Source organism: Oryza brachyantha, chromosome 3, assembly GCF_000231095.2.
Source record: "Oryza brachyantha chromosome 3, ObraRS2, whole genome shotgun sequence".
In the NCBI taxonomy this organism is placed as follows: domain Eukaryota; kingdom Viridiplantae; phylum Streptophyta; class Magnoliopsida; order Poales; family Poaceae; genus Oryza; species Oryza brachyantha.
Genome location: NC_023165.2, coordinates 29,025,647 through 29,050,587, shown reverse-complemented (window position 1 = coordinate 29,050,587; position 24,941 = coordinate 29,025,647). Strand labels below are relative to the sequence as shown.

Genomic DNA, 24,941 nt, shown 5'->3' with positions numbered 1-24,941 from the left:
AAGAGCGCAGCGCTGCGGCGAGGCGAGGCGACCAACCCTTCCTCCCTTCTTCTTCTCCGCCGCTCGCCTTCTCCTCCTCCTCCTCCGAGTCTCGCGAACCTTTCCTCCTTTCCATCACCACCCCGCCATGGCGGAGTCACCCGAGAACGCCGCCCGGGCCCCCGCGCTCGAGCCCGCGCACACCCAGGCCCCTCCGCCGCCGCCGCCGCCGCCGCCGTCTCCGCCCACCAAGTCGGGGATCCCGCCGCGGTACGACCTGGACGCCAAGTGGGACGCCTGCCTCGACCTCTCCATCCGCCGCGTCGCCTACTCCACCCTCGCTGGCTCCTTCGCGGGCCTCCTCCTCTTCCGTAAGGAGTCCCCCCTCCTCCTAAACTCGCCTTACTTTACCTTCCTATTCCGTGCGTACGATTTCGTGAGATCTGGCTGTGGCGTGCTCTTGTTTCGCCGTCCCGATCGGCCTGCTCTGATATATGATGAGCGCCTGCTTAATTACGGTTACCTCCCAGTAATGCACGCTATGTAGGAACTGGTTGCTTTAGGGTATTCGAAGCTATTGTTTCATGCAATGTCATGTGATTTGATGTCACATTTAAAGTGAATGAGTTTTTGTGCATGCTTCTGCTTGTGGCATTTGGCATGTGCAGGTGAAAATTCTTTGGTTCTAGGTTACTGGATGACATTGAGAGCACAATGAGCTGGGAAACAGAAAAATTAGCAGGATGTGAGGGTGCCTGAATCATGTATCAACCTCCTTGTTTCGTTTTGGGGACTCTGCCTGGATTGCTTGTTAAGGCTTTGGTGAATATTTGTTACAACTTTGTGTTTCTTTCTTATGGGCAGCTCCCATGTGTGTTATCTTGTTTGCGAGGAGTTTTTGCTAAATGGCTTTTAGAGACCAATTAAGTGTTTGCTAGTTGACTGAAATTTCATGAAGAATGTAAGAGTATTGTGGTATATAGGCAACATAAATATCAGGCTGTTATGCACGGTACATCTAGATCCCTTCTCAATCATGCTTAGCTATTGAAAGTCTTAGTTCTTATGCTGCTTAGAATATGTTTGAAATGTGATCAGTGGTGAACTGGTGGGCCTCCTTAGAAGGGATCAATCATACTACTTTTTGTGCCAAGTGATGAGGCTTTGTATGTTTTGTAGTCTTAGTCTCGTACTAATCCTTAATTTGGAGTATTGATCGTACTTCATGTGATCAGCATTTATCTTGCTGTTTCTCCAGTTCCTTTTCTAACGATGATGCACACACATGTATGTTTAGTATTTTTTCCTAGGTGAACGTCAAATGCTTAATCTCAAACATGATGGGCTTTACAGGATAGCTATGCTGATGTCATTATCAGCTATTGTGTTTGCCTCTATGTTTTTGTTTAATTGAATAAAACGGACCTTTTTCTTGCATTCAGAACAGATTTATAGTCCACATACTCTTTAAACAATGAAACATGTTTGCTGTCTTCTGCCTTTTTCATGTGGAGTACATTAACTGTGACTGTTTACCATCTCAACTATTTGTGTTTGTGTAGCAACTAACTATACATTTTGTTTGAACCTTCTTGAATTTGCATTCATCACATTGTCTCCTTAATTAGTTAGATATGGCATATGTACAAAAAGTTGCAAAGGGAGTAATTCTGCCTTAAAAACCAGGGAATAGACATTTGTTAAAATGCTAGTAAATTTATGTATTTGTTTGCATGCATGTTTAACCTGTCTTGTTTTATGCAGGTAGCCCAACCACTCGCTGGGCATCAGTTGCACTTGGAGCTGGTGTGGGGATAGGAGCTGCATACACTGAATGTTCATACTTATTCAATGGTGCTCCTCCAAAGTGGTCACCCAAAGTTTCAACCATTCCTTCTGCTCATTCTGAAGTAAGTGTTTTCTCATTTTCCCTGAACTATATATATTTGTTTGTTGACTAGTCAAACTGTACCATCAGTAAATCAATTGAATTCCTTTACTGTACTTGTTTAGCTTTTACTTGGCCTCACCATATCTTTATCCTGGTCGTATATGTTACAGTTATCAACTCATCATGTTTCTGGAAAAGAAATACACTTATTCATGAGACCAAAATTGATGTTCCCACTTATTGATGAAATTCATTTGCAACTTAACTTTAAGGCACATAGCAGTATAACTCATAGCATTCATTACATGTTAGCTACCTGGCAGGAAGGGTAGATTCTCTTTTCTGAAAGTAACTGCTTAGTACATATCAAGAAATTTATGAATGGATGTACTGAGCTCCTGACTGTCAGCGATTGTCGAAAGGCTAGGAATTAGGTACATGCAGACACTTGATCTAACCAACAATAGAGCACACAATTAGTGTGGTTGGGAGTAATTTACCAACTTCCAAACCCATTTAGACCACTCCTTGCGTTTCAATAGCAATGCCCCTTTTTCTATAGCTGGAAATTTTTCTTAATTCAGCATTTGTCGAAATTTATACAGATGATCTCATGGCATTCACTTTTGCCAGTTTGGGATTAGTTTGCTTTAAAGCAGACTCAGGTGTGATGAAGGACAGAGTTATGGTTTATTGAAACCACTGATTTTCAACAATACGTGTGTTTTTTTGGTTTGTGAAGTGAAAGAATTAAAAACCATATGCAGAAGTTATAATGGCTATCTCATGAATGTAGTACTTACAGGATGCATGTAACAAGTTCTGTTCCTTCTGAAATGGCATTGGTTATTATTTTTAACTTATGTAATTCAAAATATACGTTTGAATGCTCATTAATTTTATCTCCTATTTAATCAGGGGGAAGACAAGTAAATGATGTTAGTTCGATCGGTCCATCTCGGTGGAGTTTTTGGAGTGTTGAACTAGCTATCTCGTGTCTGATATCGCCGCTTCTGGTCTACTCTGAAGCATCACTTCAAAGTTAGCAAGTGCCTGATTTTTATTTACACTATGCAAAACTATTCCAATCGTGGTCGGATGACCCATGGCTGCGAACCTCAAATGATGGTTTTATGACTGGCAAATAATCTTTTCATCATGAGAACTTTGTTGCAGCGTGCACATTACTATACTTTATACTGTCCAATGTCCATTGATGGTTGGTTTGCTTCCAATCTTCAGCCAGTCCAGTATCTGTGAACAAAAATGGTTTTGGCGGCTGCATTTATTAGCTAACAACTAGCGTTAACATTATTTGTTTATTGGTGTCGTTGTTTGATGAAATTTGGTCGGTCAGGCGGTGGCCGATCATCCAAAGTCCAAACAGCAAAGTTAGGACATGTTCGTTGGCATCCTGCTGCGTGTCTGCGTTTGTGAAATCCCACGAATACTAAACTCGTGCTAACATGTGTTAACGTGGCGGTTCAATTTAGTAATACAAATTGGCGGTTTATAATTTAGTAATGTAAATATCTTAACTCTTTTTAAATGCAATTTAAATCAAACATTTGATGTTGTTTGGCTATCAAATGCCTGTTACTCTAATTATCTAACCAAACTCAGCAAACTACCTGTTATTTCTAAGTTTAAACTACTTGTTATTTCTAATTTTGGACAATAATTTTAGAACTTATAAGGTCAAATTTATACACCAATTTTAAAAACATTGCAACAACAAATAATTTGGCAGTTAAAACTTGCTAAGTAAAAAAAAGAAAGAAAACATATTTATAAATGAAAGATAATTTACGAATAAAAATTTTATACATGTGTTTAGATAAAAGCTAAAACATGAAAATAAGTTATGATAAAAAACTTTAAAATCAACACTAAATTTAAGGTTAAAAATTTAAATATTGGCTCATAAACATAAGTAAAAAACAAAAGATTAAATGGATGTTAATTCAAATAGTGTCATTCTTCATATCAATGTTCTGAGACGAATGGAGTTCGTGGCTACGGGCTAACGTGCGTATGAAAAAGGAGTTTCTGGCAACGGCTCCTCCCGATCGAACGAACCGCCACCGTCTCCGCGAACCGATCCGATGCGTCTCTGTCTGTGCACCTCTCGCCTCGTCCATGGCAAAATCCAAAAATGGATTAACTCGCCAACCCAACCCAACCCACGCCACGCTCGCTTCCTCCTCCTCTTCCCCGGCCTCCGCCGCGCGCGCGCGAGCGCCTCCTCATCCCCGCGCCGGCCGCCGTCTCTTCTCAGCCTCCGGTACGGCGCCCTCCGTTCCCCACTTCCCCCCTTCCATGCCGTAACTGCTCACCTCACCTTGTGGTGTTCGTGCCTTCGAGGTGTCTACGATCGTGTCGCCGCGTTGCATTTTCTCGAGCGTTTCTCGGCCTGGCGCCCTGCCGTTGTTACGCTCGCACGCGAGGAGAGGAGGAGCATGCGCCGCGCCCCTGTTGCGCTCCATGGGGAAAAGCTCCGCCGCCGAGTACTCCGGGTCGGCCGTGCTCCTGCACGGCGACCTCGACATCGGGATAACCGAGGCCAAGTGCCTCCCCAACATGGACATCATGTCGGAGCGGATGCGCCGCTGCTTCACCGGCTACGGCGCCTTCGGTTGCGGCGCGGCGTGCGGCGGCCACTCCGCCGACGCGCGGCGGGGCGGCGGCGGCGGCAGGGCTAAGAAGATCATCACCAGTGACCCCTACGTCTCCGTCTGCCTTGCCGGCGCCACCGTCGCGCAGACGCGGGTCATCCCCAACTCGGAGAACCCCCGGTGGGAGGAGCGGTTCCGCGTCGAGGTCGCGCACGCCGTCGTCAGGCTCGAGTTCCACGTCAAGGACAACGACGTCTTCGGCGCGCAGCTCATCGGCGTCGCCTCTCTCCCCGTCGACAAGATAGCCTCCGGCGCGCCGGTCGAGGGCTGGTTCCCCATCGACGGCCACTGCAGCAACCCGACGAGACCGCCGCCCGAGCTCCGCCTCTCCGTGCAGTACATGCCCATCCAGGACAACCCCCTCTACAGGGACGGCGCCGACGCCGTGCCCAATGCCTACTTCCCTATCCGGCGAGGAGGGAGCGTTACGCTCTACCAGGACGCCCACGTCGCCGACGGCGGGCTCCCGCCGATCGAGATCGCCGGCGGCAGGGTGTACGAGCACGGCAGATGCTGGGAGGACATCTGCCACTCCATCGTCGAGGCGCACCACCTCGTGTACATGGTCGGCTGGTCCATCTACCACCCCGTCAAGCTCGTCAGGGAGCCCACCCGGCCGCTGCCCGGCGGGACGCCATCGATGCTCGGGGAGCTTCTCAAGGGGAAAGCTCACGAGGGCGTCCGCGTCGTCATCTTGCTTTGGGATGACAAGACGTCGCATGACAAGTTTCTTCTCAAAACGGTATCATTTCTGCTTCACTTGTTCTGAACATCGCCAAATGAACAAGCATTTAGAATTCAATTTTGTCTGAAGATTAGTCTGATAGAAATAATTTAGGTTGAATGCAGGATGGTGTCATGCATACACACGATGAGGAAACCAAAAGGTTTTTCAGGCATTCAGGTGTTCACTGTGTGCTGGTTCCTCGCTATGCGAGCACTAAGCTTAGCATTTTCAAGCAGCAGGTCAGGATTCTGTGTTTGATTTAGCGCTATAATTAACTGCCGTATTGCTAGTACATGAACATAACTATTTAATTACTGAATATAATAACTATACGTTCTTTCCATTTATGCCTTACTTTTACAAATTGCTTATAAGATGTATGTCGTGTACCATGCTGCAAAGTTCTGGCTAATGCATTATGCATGTACTGCTGCTTATCTGCAATTCTGCATATGTCAGGACGAATAGTCCCACTGATCTTATTGAGTTTGAGAGCGCTATATATTCATGAAGCAAATGCAGGCCTTCTCTGTCTGTCTTGTCTTTCATAAAAAAACACGGCCTTTTCCTTTGTTCACTTGTCTACTGATTGATAAGAAAAACACAGACCTCTTATTCGAAAAATGAAAAATGCAGACCTTTTCCCTTGGTTCACTTGTCTACTGGTTCATAAATACTTTTCTATGATGCTTGCTAATTGCAATCTCTCTTCTCCAGGTTGTGGGGACTTTATTTACACATCATCAGAAATGTGTGATTCTTGATACACAAGCTACTGGGAACAACCGCAAAATCACTGCTTTCATTGGTGGTCTAGACTTGTGTGATGGCAGATATGATACACCTGAACATAGGCTTTTCAAAGATCTTGACACCGTTTTCAACAAGGACTTCCATAATCCTACATTTCCTGTAAGTCCTCTATTTCATAAGCTTTTATCAGATCATAGGGTTCCTTTGTGTATATAGGTCCTTCCTTTACACAAATTCGTGTGAATTGCTAGATATTCCATAAATTTTATGGATTGGCAGCACATTGTACAATCTGACTTTCTCTGTGGGTGGCAATCTGATATGTCTTCTTTTGATAACCTGAACTCTGATATTCCTTTTTTTTTATCTACAGGTTAATTCATATGGACCAAGACAGCCATGGCATGATTTACACTGCAAGGTTGAGGGCCCTGCTGCCTTTGATATACTGACAAACTTTGAACAGCGATGGAGAAAAGCAACCAAATGGAAGGTCAATCTTAAGAAAGTTGCAAGCTGGCATCATGACACGCTGATAAAAATAAACCGGATGTCCTGGATTGTTACACCCGCTGCAGATGAGGCAAATGCACATGTTTGTGATGAAAAGGATCCAGAAAACTGGCATGTACAGGTATAAGACTTAGTTTTGGTCAGAAATGATAACATCCTATAAGCTACTTTCTCTACTTATTTTGGTGCTCGGCTAGGTTTTCAGATCAATTGATTCAGGTTCTGTAAAAGGGTTTCCTAAAATTGTTCAGGAGGCAGAGTTACAGGTTAGGCTCCTTTTATCACGAGCCAGTTAAAAATACATCTTTCAACAATTAGGTGTTTAACAATACCCTCTACTAGTAATAAAACTAATTTAGACCGTTTATTGTTTCAAATCCAGTGAATCATATCTATTTATACTCTTCACATCAACTACTGGTAGTAGAATTTTTTTTACTGATAGCAGAACTTTAAATCAATTGTTGAGTTTCTTCAGGCGATGATAATATTTGTTGTATAATACTACCAATAGAGAGCATTGTAGCCAGTCTCTTCAACAATTGTTTCCAACTGACTAGATGTTTTCCTTTCTTCTACAGAATCTTGTTTGTGCGAAGAATCTAAAGATAGATAAAAGCATACACAGTGCATATGTGAAAGCCATCAGGTCTGCGCAGCACTTCATATACATTGAAAACCAGTATTTCATTGGGTCATCATTCTTATGGTCTTCACATAAAAGTGCAGGTAAGTTTGTCTTTAGTTTTACTTTAGGTGAAGCTTATAGATTGCCGTTTTACTACAATTTTATTTGCTTCGTAACCAAAAGTTAACATCTTCTAGTGAGCCTAATAATCACATACATGCTTATGCTACGCAATTGGATTGTTCAGGCGCATGATGGCAAATGACATATTTTAGCCTGAAATGGCATTAAGAGAGAGCACTAATAATTCAGTACCTATTAGGCTATTAGGATATTACTCACCTTTGACATTCATCTTATGATTGGAACGGTGTAATGAGATCAGGTGCGGATAACTTGATACCTGTCGAGCTGGCCTTGAAGATTGCAAGCAAGATCAAGGCAAATGAGCAGTTCGCCGTGTACATTGTCCTACCAATGTGGCCTGAAGGCATTCCAACCACGGCCCCAATGCAGCAAATTCTCTTTTGGCAGGTCTGTAGATACTGGAAACATATTTTGGTCTGCATTTGCTGCGACGAAGATGAATACAGCAGGCCGGCATCTTTTTTTTTCCATGTAAATTAAGATACTGATCTTTTAATTTGAAATCCTTTTGAAGGGCCAAACCATGTCTTCGATGTACAAGATTATAGCGGACGCTCTGCAGATGCAGGGACTACTTGAAGCCCACCCTCAAGACTATCTGAACTTCTACTGCCTCGGCAAACGCGAGCTCGCCGCCGGCGGTGACACCATGTCCCCGACGAGCATATGCAATGACAACTCTGCTCTGGTACAGCACGCTCACGATCACAGCTCCATTTCGAAATGTCTTATTATGTGAAATAACCGACCAGAAATAACTCATCTTTTTTGCTCTTGGAAACCTCCAGCGCACGGCTCAGAAGCTCCGGAGATTCATGATCTATGTCCACTCGAAAGGGATGGTCGTCGACGACGAGTACGTCATCATTGGATCGGCCAACATCAACCAGAGGTCCATGGAAGGCTGCAGGGACACCGAGATCGCCATGGGCGGCTACCAGCCACACTACAAGTGGTCGGCTACTGGGCACGACGGCCCTCCTCGTGGACAGGTTTACACCAAACAGCTCATCCAAAAGCTATCGATCGATCGATCGACGACGACGAGATCGTGTGGCATGCAGGTGCAAGAGAAATGTGATGAATGCGTGGTGTTGATTGCAGGTGTACGGGTACAGGATGTCGCTGTGGGCGGAGCACCTGGGCGGCGTGGAGGAGTGGTTCCGGCGGCCGGAGACGGGGGAGTGCGTGCGGCGGGTGAACGAGATGGCGGAGGAGAACTGGCGGGCGTACGTGTCGCCGGAGATGGAGGAGACGAGGGGACACCTGATGAGGTACCCGGTGAAGGTGGACAGGGACGGCCGCGTCCGGCCTCTGCAGGGACACGAGTGCTTCCCCGACGTCGGCGGCAAGGTTCTCGGCACGCAGTCGTCGCTGCCCAACGCCCTCACCACGTAACCTGCTGCTCCCTCCGTCCTTGTAAAATATAAACATTTTGCTGGAGTTATTCAGAATGTATAAAACATAATATCTAGATTTGTTTTGAAAAATACGTATAAATGTATATATTTTAGAACATACGTAATTACGTAGTACTCCTCTGTATGTACGACGTTATCATGAAAAATGGTGTCATTGCATTTTCAATTCTTTATGTACATGTACTGAATCGAAGCAAATGCAAGATGTTGTCTAGTTACTAGAGGTTTTTCAAGAGAAAAATGTCAAGGACACGCGCTGCATGTCTGAGAGTCGGAAGGATTCCATCGTTTTTTTGCTTTTCTTATAGTAGGATAATAATTTATAGATGATACATTTATAAATATTTTCTTAGTAATTTAAAATACATATTGTAAAATAAATAAAGCATAAAATTAACTTAAAAATAGACTTTTAAAATTTAATTTATGCTAAAACAAAATGATGAGAGCCAAATTCATGACAGCTCTAGTTAATTTCTCATGTCTTTCTATAGCTGGTCCCACATGCGAAAAAATCCTTTTAAAAATCTTTTCAAATGTAACTACAATAAATAGATATATCTACTTAATTATAATGTAACCAGTATATATATACTGCAATATAAAATCTTTTCAAATAGACATAACTAGGAGGGAATTTTCCTTCGGAAGTTATTCCCCCTCTCTCTCATTTTTTTTCTATTTAAGTCTTTTTTTAAGAGAACACAGTAAACAGACACTCACAACGGGTTGATAGGATTTTGATATTTTAGTCTTTTTAAAACTTATTTTATAAATAAACTCTAAAAAAATTATTACACGAATGACCACCCTGGCGGTAACGATATTGGCGTCGTCATATTTAATGACATTGACGTGGTAAAAAAATTCGTTGGTGCTATAAGTTTTTCTAAAATTTATTTGTAAAATAATTTGTTTAAAAAGATCAAAATATCAACATCGCAGCACTGGGCAAGGCCAAAGGGGTTTCTTCTGCCCATGCTTAAACCCTCCCAAAACCAAAACCTCGCGGCGGCGTCAGCTCGATGCGGCCACAACAGAGGAGAGTCAGAGTCAGGAGACGACGCGGTCGGAGCCGGCTTCTCCGAGAATTCCCCCTCCAATCCAACCCAAATCGTTCCCCATCCCGGTCGTCGGCGCCGCAGTCCGCCGCAAGCCTGCCCGAGGCCAGCCGGCCGCCGCCTCCTGGAGCCGGCGGCGTACGGCCGCCTCGTCCAGGCCGCGTCGAGGACCCGCGCGCTGGCGCTGGGCAAGCTCGTCCACTCCCACATGCTCCGCGCCGCCTACAGGCCGGGGCTCTTCCTGCGCAACAGCCTCCTGGCCGTGTACTCCCGCTGCGGCGACATGCGGCACGCCCGCCTGCTGTTCGACGAAATGCCGCGCCGGGACGCCGTCTCGTGGAACACGCTCATCGCCGGGTACTCTGGCCTGGGGTCTTCTCGCGTGGCTCTTGACGCGTTCCGGGACGCACGTGCCAGTGGAGATGGTGTGGATAGGTTTACCTACGCTGCGGTGCTTGCCGCGTGTGCCGGCGCGAGGGACTTGAGGAACGGGCGGGTGGTGCATGGGCTGGCCGTGGTGAGTGGGCTTGCACGGACCGCGTTCCTGACCAATTCAATCATTGACATGTATGCCAAATGCAGGATGATTGATGAGGTCAGGTTGGTGTTTGATCGGGCTGAGGAGCGGGACGAGGCTTCATGGAATCTGTTGTTGTCAGCGTATGTGAGGATGGGGTGGCCAGAGGTGGCAGTGAATGTGCTTGTTTGGATGCACCGGTCTGGGGTCAAACTGGACAGTTTTGCTTTGGGTGGCATCCTGAAGGCTTGTTCTGAGCTTGGTGATTCAGAGGATGTTCGGAGGATGCTGCACGGTTGTGTGGTTAAGATTGGTTTGGACTTGGATGTCTTTGTTGGGAGTGCAATGGTGGATATGTATGCAAAGAATGGAGGATTGGAGGAGGCTATCAAGGTATTTGATTGCATCCCTAATCAAAGTGTGGTAGTTTACAATTCCATGATAGCGGGATTTGCTCGGTTAGGTAATGGCCCGTGCCCTGAGACTAGAATCGAAGCAGTCAGGCTTTTCTCTAAATTACTCAAGGAGGGAATAAAACCATCCAAGTATACGTTTAAGAGTGTGCTTGAAGTATGCAATTTGACCAATGCAGTGCGGTGTGGGAGGCAAATACATGCCCATGTTGTACTCAGTGGGTTTCAAGGTGATGAGTTTATTGCAAGTGTGCTGATTAACTTGTACTCAAAAGCACAGTCAGTAAATGACAGTCTGAGATGTTTCCATATGACCCATAAAGAAGATGTCTTCACATGGACATCCATGATTACAGCATTTGTGCATAATGACCATTTTGAGAATGCACTATACTTGTTTAGGGAACTTCTCCATACCAGAAAACAGATAGATCAATTCACAATATCAAGTGTGATGAGTGCCTGTGCTGCTCTGAGTTTGCCATCGATCTGTAAGCAGATAAGCTGTTATGCAGCCAAAACTGGCCTCGATCAATTTACTGTTTGCATCAATTCTCAGATCGCTATGTACAGGAATATAGGTGATCTTAAGGCTTCAAAACAGACATTTGAGAAGATTTCATGTCTGGACACTTTCTCATGGTCTGCTATGATGCTGAGCTATGCAGTTCATGGCTATGAAAGCAAGGCCCTAGATCTATTTGAGACAATGAAGAATCATGGTGTCATGATGAATGATATAACTTTTCTTGCTGTTCTCATTGCTTGCAGCCGTCAGGGGCTGGCAGATGAAGGTTTAAGGTGCGTTCTTCTCTGAACACGGCGACTTTCAATGTTTTTCAATTTTCCTTTATTCTTTCTCACGTTATCGATCAACTTCCTCCTGCCTCTTTTTATTACTGATATCAATTTATACTTGATTACAAGCGAGAGATGGTATTCTGGTCATTGCAAAGTACAATGCCAAGATAGATGACAGAAACAAGTCTTCCTAAAAAATGCATGCCAATTATGCCCAGTCAGTTTAGACCACATGTTCATCTATAAGACAAATCTAAAGTTCCCCGCAAAAGGAACCAAAGTGTAGCTGCATGGTAGATCATACATTCACAATCACCCTTGAGATCATAAATCAACTTTGTAGAGTATTGAGGCATGCATCCAATTTCTCATGTGGATTCTAACAAGATATTTTGTGTTACACCTTTTTGAAATTTGAAATATCAATTTCAAGGGGTTGATATTTGATAAAGGTGATCAGACTTGAAGTAACACTGCGAATGCTGGTCCTAAGCCCAGATGTGAAATGCTGAGGGTTTAATTTTCATATATTTTTTCTAAACAAAGTCATGTTGGAGTCTCGAAGCATATAGAGTATAGACGTCTAGAACTTAGGAACATAGTAAGCTAACTATATGAAAGTACTAGGTGCATTCATTGGGAACATTATATTCTTCATCTCCCCTCTGGAGTCTCAGTATTGGTGACTGTTCATCATGGTTTTCCTTTTTTTTTTCTTCTGTAACCCAGGTATTTCAAGAACATGGTATCAGATGATGGCTTTTCCCTGGATGTGAAGCTCAAAGTGTGCATGGTTGACCTCTTTGGCCATGTTGGTAAGATTGCTGAGGCTGAAGATTTCATAATGAGTTCTGGATCAGAAAATGACCCAACACTATGGCATGCACTATTACGTGCCTGCAGAGTCCATGGGGACAAAGAAAGAGGTATAAAAATTGGAGAGAAACTGATGGAACTTGAGCCGTTTGCTTCTTGCTCGTATGTCGTACTGTACAACCTGTACATGCATTCTGGAAAAATCTCATTGGCTATGAGGACAAGAGGCCTAATGAGAGAACGAGGCATCACTAATGAAGCTGGGGTTAGTTGGACTGAGTTTGGAGGATCCATTCATAAGTTCCTTGATGGGGATAATTCTTACTCGCATAACACCATTCAAACGACATTAGAGGAGTTGTTGGTCAGGGTGAAACAGAAGTCTGACCATGGTAGAACAAAGATTTGGGAGTTAGGATTCCAAAGCAGAAAGCCCCTTCAGAGCTCAATCAGCAGACATGGCGAATTATTGGCAGTGGCTTTTGGGCTGTCTAGTTGGCCATGTGTTGCTCCCGTAAGAGTTATGAAGAATCAGAGGATATCCTGGGAAAGCCACGAAACTCTGAAGCTTCTATCACAAGGTGAAAATAGGGAGATAACTGTCAGAGATCCAACTCATTTTCATCATTTCACTCAAGGTTCATGCTCTTGCAGAGACTACTGGTAGTTGAAATTATTCTAATTTTTAGGAGGGTGAGAACGTGGGATTCAGGAAGCAGTTTCACCGATTTTTAAGGTGAGCTTTCTACTGACAGATTACGAAGCTGTGGATGCAAATAAACCACGCGAGAAGGTTCTGTTGTGATCAGGATAAGAGTACAATCTACTCAACTGAAGTTGCATTGTTACAGCCTGTGGCTGTGCTTGAAGATGTCAATCTCAAACCTTCATTACTCTGATGAAACCAAGAAAGAAGATAAAGTGCTTTCCCTATTAGTTTCATCATTCTGACCAGCAAACTTGAAAGCTTGCATCCATTCACCAGAAATTTGGCCACTAGGTTCAGGTTCTCATGCGGTATTTTGCAATTTCATGCCAGGTTACAGAGAATTTTTTCACACACACTAACAGTAATATTCCCTCATTAGGGTCTAATTGATCACTTTAGAAGCTGTCAAAGCTACATCTTACACGCCATTGACAGTTGTAATTGTATTGATTAGATGTTTATAGGTCAGCAATTTTGGAATTGTATATAGTACTCAAACTGGCATTCCTCTGCCCGTTTTTTCTCAACGAAAAACAATGGAAAGCTGCAAGCATTCGGTGGTAATTGTAGGAAATTTAGGTGATGTGTTCGATTACTGTTGAAGAAGATGGTTTATACTTATCTCCTCCACAGCATGCATGTTCGATTGTAAAGTTTCGGCTTTGTTTATGCTTATCTTTCGAAGTGAGATTCGTCCTGGTTCATGAACTTTTTTACTCCGTATGCAGTTAAACAAGGATATATAAAGGTTACCTTATATTCAATCGAAAAGGTGTCGTGGTGTAGTTGGTTATCACGTCAGTCTAACACACTGAAGGTCTCCGGTTCGAACCCGGGCGACGCCATTTAAATTTTTTATATTTTTCCTTCAAATTTTTTTGTAACTTTTTATATGGTCAGCAATATTTTAGAAAAGTTCCATTTAAAATTTGTAAATATTTTTCCTTATTTATCTTTTTTCCTTCAAACTATTTCTTCAAAAACTTTCTTATATTGTCTGCGTCAAAACAACTTATCTGTCTTTTTCCTTCAAAAACTTTCTTATATTGTCTGCGACAAAACAAACACGGTTGTTGTCTTTATTTTTTTTTTCTCTTTTCTCCCTTTCGATCTTTTTATATTGTCCGTAGTAAACAAACACCAGTAACAGGTTGAAGTTGTAGCCTTGTCTATAGTAAACAAACAGCAGCATAGTGCCCCTCACCATTAGGACCAGTTCCACTTCTTGCTATCGCTGATTCATGATCTGTCCTAGTAGCTATATTTATTCACATGTTGCAAGTTCAATGGTTCATGTTGCACTGTACTGTAGTAACTGAGGTAGGACTGCCAGTTGACCCGTTCATTGGTCGGTACGGAAAATATAAGAGCTTGCAGCTCATCACATGTGATGTTGGGTTTCACCAAGATGACAAAATAATGCCCTGCCTAGGACGGACCGATCACCAAAATGACACCGTCAAAGCTTTGCTTTGGGAAACAACAGTTCGCACAATTGGTAGCAATTTATACAATTTAAATAACTAGCATTTCTCATCCCAAAATAACTACATTTTTATCATCGTGACAATAAAGATAGAATCCATATGAAAAATATAAAAGTTATAAATAGCTATACCCTCATCTTTCACTTATTTTTATGCTTATAAGCTAAAATATAAATTTTTAACCTTAAAATTTTGAGATTAATTTTAATTTTTTTATTATAATTTATTTTTTATTTTCTGTTTTTAGATCGCTAAAAACATGTGTATAATATTTTTATTTATAACTTATTTTTTATCATTTCACTTATACTTAAAAAGCCAAAAGGTGGATACCTCAATTTTTTTAGGGATGGGATTTACAACGAAAATACGGTAAATACCTCCATCGCACACTCGCAGTATCCGAGGCACGACAATACAGCCATGTCTGACTTCCACGTGGGACCCACGGGCCCCACCACCTCCCGCGGTCCACGTAAGCTATCCATCCTCCGTGTGTCACTCCTCATGTCATGTCACGCCCGCCGCAACAATTATTTCCTCCGCTTCCCGGGAGCGGCGGGCAGCACACAGAGCTCTCTTCCTCGTTTACTACCGCTCTCCCATGGCCGCCTCCACCTCCCCCTCCCCCTCCTCCACCTCCAAACCCTAGATCCCCCACCACCTACCACCTCTGCCTCTGCCTCCAACCATGGCCGACTTGGCGGCGCACCACCACCTCCGCCGCCGCGGCGCCGCGCTGCCCCGCGGCTGGTGCTGTTCCTTCGCCGCCGCCCCGCAGAGCCCCGAGCACCGGGCGCTTTCCGCCGCTTCGGGAGGAGGAGGAGGAGGAGAAAGCGGCGCCCGGAAGCTCCCGCCCAAGTCGCCATCCGTGCCGTCGTCGTTCCAGAGCTCCCCGTCGTCCAGGCTCGCGGGGCTCATCGACCCGCGCCGCATTCTCTCCCCCGGCCGCGTCTCCCCCATAGACCCCGACGGCTCGCCGGCGGTGGCGGTTGGGGTGACTCTGGAGGAGGACGCGGTGCCGAGGGAGGAGCAGTCGGCGGCGGTACCGTTCGTGGCGGTGCGTGAGGAGCAGGAGGAGGAGGAGGGGAGAGGGCTGGATCTGAAGCTGTGCCTGCGGGGGAGGGACGGGAGGGGCGTGGTGATGGATCTGGACTCCACCGTGCTCTGCGAGAGTAGCGCCTTCTTCGCGGCCATGGCGCCGCCGCCGGAGGCCACTGTCGGTGGCGGGAGCAAGAGGATTGAGGTGGATGGGGTGGAGAACGTGGAGGCGTTCAAGGAGACCGTGGAGCTCATGTTCGAGCCCGATCCCATGCGGTGGTTCGTCAGGGCCGGCGTGTCACGGGCAATTGGTGTGCTCGAGGTGACGATTGGATCCTTGCCTCTTTTTGTTGCTATTTCGTTCAGTTTGCATCTAGGACCATACGCATGTGGCCATGTAGGTGTGGAAATTGCATTCCTCACATTCATACCGCAGGTTAATATGGTTCAATTTGGGTAGTTTAGATGGTTTTGTGGTAGATTTGTAAGCATAAATATACATTGCAATATGTGCATGTTGTTCACAGCCTGAAAATACACACACGCACATGCTTTAACTGAATTATATGCGAGCAATTGCATTTTGTGTAAAAACCATTGGATTGGTATTAATCTTCTAACCAGATTTGTGTAAAAACCATCTGGATTAAAGATCTATGGTAAAGTTCGCCTATTATCCCATAGCCGGATCAGTATAATGATCTTTCATCGAAAAAATCGCCCAGTAGAGATGGCACCATTTTTTAGTGCAACTGATAATAGCTCAAGAGTACGTGCGAAGAAGATAGTGGCATGACCTATAGGATTTAATGTTCATTTTAAACAAGCTGTGCTGCAATTACTGCAATTGAATGAAACTAGCTAATTAATTATATGAGCAATTAAATGAACTACCCAATTAATATATTTAGTACTAGCTCAGCAGTTCTTTTAATTGTCCTACCATGAGTGTAATGTAGTGCTTTCTTTATCATCAGGCTATAATAACTCTGATAGCAGAAATGGAAACTTTAGCATGGCAGTCCTCGATTAAGATCCTCCTTGATTTTGTGACTAAAATTTTTTGTCAATTTGTTTTAGGATGCTCAACTTAGATTATTCTGCCAATTTATTTTAGTTCTTTTTTTTTTTGGCCCTTAGCTGCTGATGGCTACACTAAAGGCTTTTTATATATAATCTCTTGTGCCACAGTCCCAAGTGGTGTCCACTTAAAGGTAAGGTGTCTGTTGCAGGGTAGCTCAGCAATTGACCTTGCTATTAAGAGGGTTCAGATGTCCATATTAATAGCTGAACATTGCTACCAAAACATGAGGACCTATCCACTCTTAGTACCATATTTTTAGTTTCTTCGTCCTGATTTAATTTTATTCTCATATGATTGTGTCCTACCAACCTTGTTATGTGTGCTATAAACCGTATTACGTATTGAATTGCAGGTATCTTCCTCTATAATGTTTGATAGAGGAATCAAATCATGTTTGGAGTATATTGAGGCAGTTCCATGGAATGAAAGTGAGGAAGAAAGGCTGAAGAACCTCTTTTCTAGATGTACTTTCGACGAAGCAGTATCCAAAGATGTACTGGCCAGATTAAAACCACAATGCCAGAGCAGCTCGGACGATGTGACGGTTCACCTCATCCATTCTGTCACCAGCAGTACCAACGCTGGGGCAAGAAAAGAAATGCAATCTTTGGTCAATGGTCTTCTTAGCAAAAGCTCGGTCTATCAAAAGGACTTGTCTGGGATAAACAAAAGTAGCCTTTACCAGATTTGCTGTTCCTGTTTGAACTCACTGCTGGAGCATTTTAAGGAAGACCTCCATGCAGATAAGATAGTTAGAGATAGTAAGCCTATGATAGAAAGAGTCAGTAAGCAAACTGAGAACCTCAACTGGCTCTTTGATATTCTTGTGAACAATGATATGGCAGAAGAATTTGTTGAGTTGTGGGCTAAGCAGGAAGATCTCATCAGAATGCATGGGCAAGCATCAGCAATGTTCAGGTACGAGCTAAGTCGGATATCAGCGCATGTATTCATTGCACTGGGGAAAGGGAAAGTTCAGTGTCCCAGCGATTTAAGGAGCCAGCTATTCCACGGATGGTTCAGCCCAATGTTGATGGATTTCGGTTGGCTTCAAAGATGCTCCAAAGGGCTAGATATGAGAATGCTAGAGGATAATCTAGGGCAAGCACTTCTCACTCTTCCACTCCAGCAGCAACAGAGTTTATTTGAAGAATGGTTCCAATGCTTCGCATCCAGGGGCACTGAATGCCCAAATCTTAGTAGGGCTTTCCAGGTATGGTGGAGAAGATCATTTGTTAGATCATCCGTAGATTCACACCGTTGAGAGTTGAGTTCACTTGTTCTGCTGATATATTTGTTGTGTGTATCAATGTAAAATTAGAATTCTTCTATTAGCTTGTAGAATATTCATCTTAATAAAATGTAGCCTAGTTATTCCCGTCATATGCAACAATACAAGCATAAAATTGGCTCAAAAAAAAACCTAGAAGATACTCCATAGCAATTCGGATATCGTTTGCCTTGAAGATGGCATTTCTGTACATGGTCTTATTCCTCGGTGCTTGCAGCCTTGCAGTTTGATACAGTAGATTCATAGTATATCATATATATACATGGATTTCATGCACTCCAATCTCCATCGCTATATTGGCTTCAGCATTTCAGCATGATCAGTCAGTGACATCGCTTCACTTAGCAGCTCTTGCCATAGAAGAGCTCTTCAGATTGTTGGGCATCCTCGATGCTGAGCCAGTGGCAATCCTCGAAGGCGCACCTGCCTGAGGCTTGCAGCGTCTCGCCCACGTCTTGGGGCTCCAGGAAGTATGGCGTCCACGCCGGCGTGCCGTCCTCGAAGGAGTTGTGCGTGAGCCGCCGGATGTTGGAACCGTCGATGCTGACGGTGTAGATCTCGCCGTAGGGCTGGTAGTGGTGAGGGTTGGAGACTGGCTCCGCGGACACGGCGGCGTAGTCGGAGGTGAAGACGATGCTCTTGGAGTCCGGGCTGAACCAGGGGTGGTTCGTCCGGCCGCCGCCGCCGCTGTGCACCACCCGCCGCAGCCCGGTGCCGTCGGGGTGCACCATGTAGATGGCGAAGCTGCCGCTCCCCGGGTCGTGGCGGTCGGAGGCGAAGGCGATCCACTCGCCGTCGGGGGACCAGTTGCACATGGTGTCCGACCATGGCCCCTCCGTCAGCCGCCGGACGCCCCCGGCCTCGCCGTGCTCGGCGTCCATGACGTACAGGTTCTTGTGCCCTGACCTCCCCGACCGGAACACCACCCACTTGCCGTCCGGCGACGGCGACGGGAACGCGTTGTTCTCGCCTCCCACGGTGAGCTTCTTCATCGCGATGCCGCCGTCGTCGTCGCCGAGGGAGATCGCCACCACGTCCACCTCCGTGCTCTCGCTCGCGAAATCCGGCCCGATGCTGGTGTATATCACGCCTTTCCTCTTCCAGTCCCACGACGTCGGGAAGGCGTTGCCGGAGAAGATCTGCCGGCGTCCGCCGGAGCCGTCGGAGTTCACCACGTACATCCCCGGCAGCCCGACGAACGCGATCTTCTTGCCGTCGTGCGAGAAGGAGGGGAACGAGCCGTCGATCCTGAACAGCGAGAACGTGTCCGGCCCTGGGGCCTTGATGTTCTCCAGCAGCAGCGGCGAGTCGCCGCCGTTCCTGCTCCCCCGGCACCGGTGGTACCCGACGCGCGCGCCGTCCGGCGAGATGAATGGGTTGAAGTGGTGCACGCGCGGGGCCACGGGCCTGGTCACCTCCAAGTAGGCGTTCTTGCCGTCGCCGCCGCTCACGTCGATCACCTCGATGTGGCGGTAGTCCGAGCCCGGCCGCCTGGTCGCCACCGCCACGAGCCCCGGCGCGCCGGGCGACGCGGCCGGCGTGAAGGCGTGGAACCCCGGCGGAGTGATTCGCTCGACGGACGCCGCTTCAACTCCGCCGCCCGTGACTGAAATCTTGGCGCGGTAGACGCCGTACCAACCGTCGCTGTCCCGGCGGTGGAAGAAGACGGTGGTCTCGTCGGCCCACGTCGGCCAGCCGCCGTCGTGGATGGCCAGCGATCTCCGTGACCCGTCGGCCGTCCGGAAGACGTAGATGTCTGTGCGCAGGTCCTCGACCTCGCCGCTCCAGCCGGCGGGCCCAGGCGACGCGACGGCGGTCCACTCGCCGGAGGGCGACACGGCGGGGCTGAAGTCAGCGACGCCAAGCGGTGTCAGGCGGAGCGTGCGGCCGGTGGATAGCTCGGTGGAGTACACGGCCGCCCAGCTGCTGCGCGGCTCCGCGGCGGGGACGGCGGTGGAGACGTAGACGAGGTGGGAGCCGTCGGGGGTGAGCGACGGCCGGTCCTTGAGGGCGATGGGCTCCCACGGGAGGAGCGGCGAGAGAGTCGCCGCCGCCGCCGCCTCCTCAAGCGCCTCGCGGCGGGAGGACGCGGCGGCGGAGGAGGGAGCGGGGGAGAGGTAGAGGTTGAGGGAGCCGTTGCGCTCGGAGACGAAGAGGATGGAGTCGGAGCCGGGGGCGAAGTTGCCGTTGTAGTTGACGGAGACGCCGTCGGTGAGGCGGAGCTCGTCGGGGACGTTCGGGGACGGCGCGAGGGGGAGGGTGAAGATGTCGAATTGGTAGCGGCTGCGGCCGAGGGTGGTGAAGACGATGGTGCCGCCGCCGCCGCCGCCGCCGTCGGCCGATGCCGGCGAGGCGAGCAGCGCGGCCACGAGGAGCGCCGCGAGCAAGGTAGCGGCCATGGCGATGGTGTTCGACTTCGACAGAGTGAGGCGATTGGGTTTGGGTGATATTTCAGACTTTTCAGGTTGGCGAATTTAGGGATTTTCATTTTTACCATTTTTTCGTGGCTTCCGTTGTTGATGCCGTGACTCCAGAAACGCACAAACAAGCTTTTCTTTTTCTTTGTTGATGCTTTACTGTCCTGTCTGTCAAACTGACAAAGGTCCAGAGAAATACTGAGCCCCCATAATTTCTTTTTGCCAATATCAAATCTCTGTACATCTAAATAAACCATCAAATATAGATAAAATAAAAAACTAATTACACAGTTAGAGGAGAAATCATGAGACAAATTTTTTAAGCTTAATTAGTCTATGATTAGTTGTATATGCTAATAACAAATTAATTAGACTCAAAAGATTCGTCTCGCGGTGTTCATGAGTTATGAAATTTGGTTTTTTATTCGTGTCAAAAAAAACATATTCCAATATCCGGTTAAATGTCCTATGTAATATCTAAAAATTTTCTTTTCGCAAGCTAAACTGAGCCTGAATCATTCTTGTGAATTCCGTAAAAAACATATGAATTTATTTCATTTATTTCAAACAGTCATGAGGCCATCGTATGTTCGCAGTGTGTGTGTGTTTTTAATTTCCCACTAATTCCTGGAGGAGGATTCGGGAGGCAAGCAGCCAAGCACTGTCATCCGGTGCGGTACGTGTACTGATATCCTTGTAAGTTTGCTCCAGCTTTCCCAGACGAAGACAACGTGGAAACATGTCGGAATACTTTTTTGAGCTGATGATGTTGATTTTTGGGTGACTCTCTATTTTATTTAAAAATATATTATTAATTGTTATGTTGTGATTTATTCTATTATTAAAAAGAAATTTAATCATAACTTATAGCTTTTTATATTTGCACAAAAATATTAAATAGGACTAACGGTCAAACGTAAATTGAAAAGTTAACGGTATCAAATACTCTTTCCGTTCTTAAATAACATTATTCACACACCTAACAATACAAGATCTAAAAGACTAAAAATACTCTTTACTTTCTCAAATCTCAATAAATTTATCTATAATTTATCTGTTCCCAACGTATTTATTCCTTACTCTCGTAAAATTCAATGCAATGATTACTTAAAAACAAATTATTCTAGAACAAACTAGAATGGCTAAAAATAATTTATTTTGGGACAAAAGTGCTAGAAAAGAAACTAGTATGATAGTGATGATAAATTTTGGTGTGCAACGTCGTAATAAACATCGATCGAATAAACGTCGTAATTAATTTTTGGGATAGGCTTTTTGCCCCCATCGTATTGTCAAGAACTTATAAGAGCATTTCTCAGGAGACTGACATACTCAAATAGATTTAATATTTAACTCGGCTAACTATTTTCACTAGCTAAATGGACTGGCTAGATAGCTAAATTTGGCTAGTTGTCCTCTACCTCCACTTACTTGCACCTGGGATCCAGTAAAAGACATGATAGGATTTGGCTAGTCTTTTGAAGTGCACATGAGATATGGGTACTTGGTTGTTAATTTTTTAAGCTAGTTAGCCATGAGAGTATTTAGCTAGTTAGAGCAGGAGCAGTCCAGCAGTTTGAAGCAGGTTTAAGCTTCTTTTTTCTGTAACAAAAGGAAAACATAGAAAATGTGTAATGTCCACATATCCCAGGATGAGACGAGAAGGGTCTATCTAACAGTAACAGCGACTCGACTGGAAAGCACAATCTGGCAGCACGGGCCCACATCTCTCTCCGTCCGCAGGCAGCCCAATGCCGGCGGACCTGGAGGCCCATTATGCATGAAAAGAGTGAGGAGACGGCCCAAGAGTACAGAAGGAAAACGTGGGCTTTTTTGCTCTTCTCCTCCGTCACTTGTTGGGCTCAAAAGGCCCAACTGAAAACAAGTCCCTGGTTGGAGTGGGCCTGTGTGGACCACGTTCGCCTGAATGTTAGTTAACCGCCAAAAAAAACGTTAGTAATAGATTAATATATTATTAATTGATTATTATTTATAAGAAAACTAAAAAATAGATTATTATGATATTTTAAAATAACTTTTTTATAGAAAAATTTATAAAAAATACGCTGTTTAACAATTCACGAAGCACGCACGAAACATAAAAGAATAATATAAGAGGGGAGAACGAATGAGGACGTGGGCCTAGACAAACGGATGTGGAAGCAGGAGGATGGAGGGCTGTCTTGTCGTTTTGCTCTCACTCACCACATAACAGTTGGGATGTTGTTCGTGTCAGATTCATTTTAATAGGACCAAGGAACACACACAGACCCAGGTCATGAAAAACACTTGCTATCTACTCTTCTCAAGCTCAAGCACACTGCTGCTTCAATTTCAACGCTTGGAACGCTGCAACCTGCTACGACCTCCCTTTGTCATTGACGTACTACCTCACGACCAAAAATTCGCATCTATAATGAAACGCAAATCCTTCAAAACATTACATAATAAAAGTTTTACGAAGCTCACTAAATTACATCGAGATGATATAATTATTCTGAGAATATTTTAAGCTTTTATGTAACTAGAATACACACAGCCGCACGTGTGGTGTACAGCGAGAAATCCATCGATCGACTGCAACGACGCACGTACGTCGATCGTAGATCGTAGATATGTACGCTGGCCTGTCTTTCTCCTGTCTGTCTCATACTACCTACCTACCAACCTGCAGAATCCAACCGTAGATCGGATGCTTATGTACGTATTTGACACTATTCTATACTCAAGATATATACGTATAGGCTAGAGAAGCTGCACATAGTATTTCATAAGCAAGCATATATAATAATTAATTAATTGATACCGTCTTCTTCTTTTTTGAAGGCACGACATTCCGACATTCCACCTAAGCTAGCAATTAAGCTACTACATATACTTCATTATATTCTACTCACTCCCGTCCCAAAAAAGATTCTATTTTTTTCTACCATCAGTTTTATTTAAATTTTTTTTAAAAATAAAAAATAATTAGTCACATATAAAATATTATTCATATTTTATCATTTAATAACAATAAAAATATTAACCAAATTTTTTTAAATAAAAAGAAAAGTCAAATATAATATCTAAAAACTAAAAAGTTAAATGGAGAAAGTACTCCGTATATATATATATTATTATGCAGACATTAATGTGTTCAGTATTTATATGTTACCACTAGGAAACGTTGGTTAACATATATGTGTACCACACGTTGTAATCAGGTTGGTTGGTTGGTTAACCACTTAACAACTCGATGGATAGATCGATCAGCATACATATAATCCATGGTCACAGTCGAATTAGTTGGTGTAACTCGATCGATCGATCCATGGAGAGAGTGAGATATATGCATTATGCATGAATTAATGATTTGATGTTGATCACTACCGCCCAAATGATTAATTTTGATCCTTGGGCAAATGGTCGCAATATATTGATCGTGCTTGTGCGTCTCTCTGTTTGTTTTTTTTACTGCATCATGCACGCATGTCACTCTACACGTTACATCTTGCAACCGCTCTCTCTCCAACTAACACACTACACATGCACTGTATTTATGCTGATCTAATTGCTGATGCTGGTTTAATTTTTAGTTTCTTTCTCGATTACTAAATCTTAGTGACGACCCATCAATCGACCATACATCCACTTCTAAATCAAGCAGCTACATCGAATGATCTCCAAAACCTACTTTTGACTATGAATTTTTATGATATACACTAAATAAATAAAATTTCATTTTTGTTAAAGTAGTTTTTAGGGCTAATATATTGTTGCTAAAGTGTCTTCAAACTAAATGATTTTAAAGTTATTAGTTAAAGTTTTAAAAGTTTGATTTCAATCTTATTGAAAACTATAAGAATAATCAATATGGAGGGAGGGAGTATATCCTTTGTAAAAAAAATTCTATATAAAATTTTCTTTTAAACAATCAGATAATTTTATTTTTTTAAAAAAAACTTAATTAATTAACCCTACGATAATAACTCGTCACATTCTTCGGTGCCTAGCTACATATACTAAGCATACCCAACTTATCTACAAAATCCACTCCTTTATAATCAGATTTTTGTGTTCTAAATACCGTTTTAAGAAATAGAAAAATACTCTAGCCCCAAGTAATTTACTAAATCTAAAATTCTCTGTAACTAATTGCGGCCATATCATAAACTACCAACTGAAAATCTCTAACGACGTATATCGCGCAATCTCTCGGACTCACAGCCCCCTACGGACGTCAATTTGGGAGCAAACATGACTCTCAACTTGTGCAGACTGATTTTAACGAGAATAGAACACCAATTTTTGGGCGGTTAAGTTAGGAGATTTGTTGGAAGGAGTTTTTTCACCGATGTCTCCTAATTTGAGAATTCTGAAGAGTTTTGAAGCTCTATGGATGATGCTCTAAGGCCCTGTTTAATTAGTTTTTAAATTTTTTTCCCAAAAACATCACATTGAATCTTCGGACATTTAAATGAAGCATTAAGCATAGATAAAAATAAAAACTAATTGTACAGTTATGAGGGAAATCATGAGACGAATCTTTTGAGCCTAGTTAGTGCATGATTAGTCATAAGTGTTACAG

General features: G+C 44.4%; 5 protein-coding genes and 1 non-coding gene across 6 annotated transcripts; 5 read left to right on the top strand and 1 right to left on the bottom strand.

Annotated features, from left to right (window-relative positions):
* The first annotated feature begins 42 nt into the window (after positions 1–42).
* On the top strand, positions 43–3,105 carry LOC102703027 (CASP-like protein 1D1). The gene is made up of 3 exons (XM_015834663.2): positions 43–350; positions 1,744–1,889; positions 2,789–3,105. The coding sequence occupies exons 1-3, from the start codon at positions 128–130 to the stop codon at positions 2,801–2,803; spliced, it is 384 nt and encodes a 127-aa protein (XP_015690149.2). The 5' UTR covers positions 43–127; the 3' UTR covers positions 2,804–3,105.
* Positions 3,106–4,256: 1,151 nt separating this feature from the next.
* LOC102706828 (phospholipase D delta-like) lies at positions 4,257–8,858 on the top strand. The gene is made up of 10 exons (XM_006650811.3): positions 4,257–5,287; positions 5,395–5,511; positions 5,990–6,184; positions 6,399–6,659; positions 6,736–6,804; positions 7,120–7,267; positions 7,552–7,700; positions 7,828–8,001; positions 8,102–8,305; positions 8,418–8,858. Exons 1-10 carry the CDS (start codon positions 4,355–4,357, stop codon positions 8,709–8,711), a joined length of 2,544 nt encoding a protein of 847 aa, XP_006650874.2. The 5' UTR covers positions 4,257–4,354; the 3' UTR covers positions 8,712–8,858.
* Positions 8,859–9,749: 891 nt separating this feature from the next.
* Positions 9,750–13,637, top strand: LOC102702745 (pentatricopeptide repeat-containing protein At3g13880-like). The gene is made up of 2 exons (XM_006651944.3): positions 9,750–11,526; positions 12,256–13,637. Exons 1-2 carry the CDS (start codon positions 10,004–10,006, stop codon positions 13,007–13,009), a joined length of 2,277 nt encoding a protein of 758 aa, XP_006652007.1. The 5' UTR covers positions 9,750–10,003; the 3' UTR covers positions 13,010–13,637.
* Positions 13,638–13,822: 185 nt separating this feature from the next.
* TRNAV-AAC lies at positions 13,823–13,896 on the top strand. Its single transcript has one exon. It is a non-coding gene; the product is annotated as a tRNA-Val (tRNA).
* A 1,207-nt stretch (positions 13,897–15,103) lies between these two features.
* Positions 15,104–18,154, top strand: LOC102702462 (BTB/POZ domain-containing protein At2g13690-like). The gene is made up of 2 exons (XM_040521870.1): positions 15,104–15,901; positions 17,016–18,154. The coding sequence occupies exons 1-2, from the start codon at positions 15,230–15,232 to the stop codon at positions 17,925–17,927; spliced, it is 1,584 nt and encodes a 527-aa protein (XP_040377804.1). The 5' UTR covers positions 15,104–15,229; the 3' UTR covers positions 17,928–18,154.
* On the bottom strand, positions 18,084–20,418 carry LOC102702184. The gene has a single exon (XM_040521869.1). It carries the CDS (start codon positions 20,351–20,353, stop codon positions 18,296–18,298), a length of 2,058 nt encoding a protein of 685 aa, XP_040377803.1. The 5' UTR covers positions 20,354–20,418; the 3' UTR covers positions 18,084–18,295.
* Positions 20,419–24,941: the final 4,523 nt, after the last annotated feature.

Bases quoted from the DNA above. Each gene is read 5' to 3' on its own strand.
- LOC102703027 (XM_015834663.2), top strand. From the start codon at position 128: ATGGCGGAGTCACCCGAGAACGCCGCCCGGGCCCCCGCGCTCGAGCCC. The intron at 351-1,743 runs GTAAGGAGTCCC...TGTTTTATGCAG, and splicing joins CGCGGGCCTCCTCCTCTTCC to GTAGCCCAACCACTCGCTGG.
- LOC102706828 (XM_006650811.3), top strand. From the start codon at position 4,355: ATGGGGAAAAGCTCCGCCGCCGAGTACTCCGGGTCGGCCGTGCTCCTG. The intron at 6,660-6,735 runs GTATAAGACTTA...GTGCTCGGCTAG, and splicing joins CAGAAAACTGGCATGTACAG to GTTTTCAGATCAATTGATTC. The intron at 6,805-7,119 runs GTTAGGCTCCTT...TTTCTTCTACAG, and splicing joins TTCAGGAGGCAGAGTTACAG to AATCTTGTTTGTGCGAAGAA.
- LOC102702745 (XM_006651944.3), top strand. From the start codon at position 10,004: ATGCTCCGCGCCGCCTACAGGCCGGGGCTCTTCCTGCGCAACAGCCTC. The intron at 11,527-12,255 runs GTGCGTTCTTCT...TCTGTAACCCAG, and splicing joins CTGGCAGATGAAGGTTTAAG to GTATTTCAAGAACATGGTAT.
- LOC102702462 (XM_040521870.1), top strand. From the start codon at position 15,230: ATGGCCGACTTGGCGGCGCACCACCACCTCCGCCGCCGCGGCGCCGCG. The intron at 15,902-17,015 runs GTGACGATTGGA...ATTGAATTGCAG, and splicing joins GGGCAATTGGTGTGCTCGAG to GTATCTTCCTCTATAATGTT.
- LOC102702184 (XM_040521869.1), bottom strand. From the start codon at position 20,353: ATGGCCGCTACCTTGCTCGCGGCGCTCCTCGTGGCCGCGCTGCTCGCC.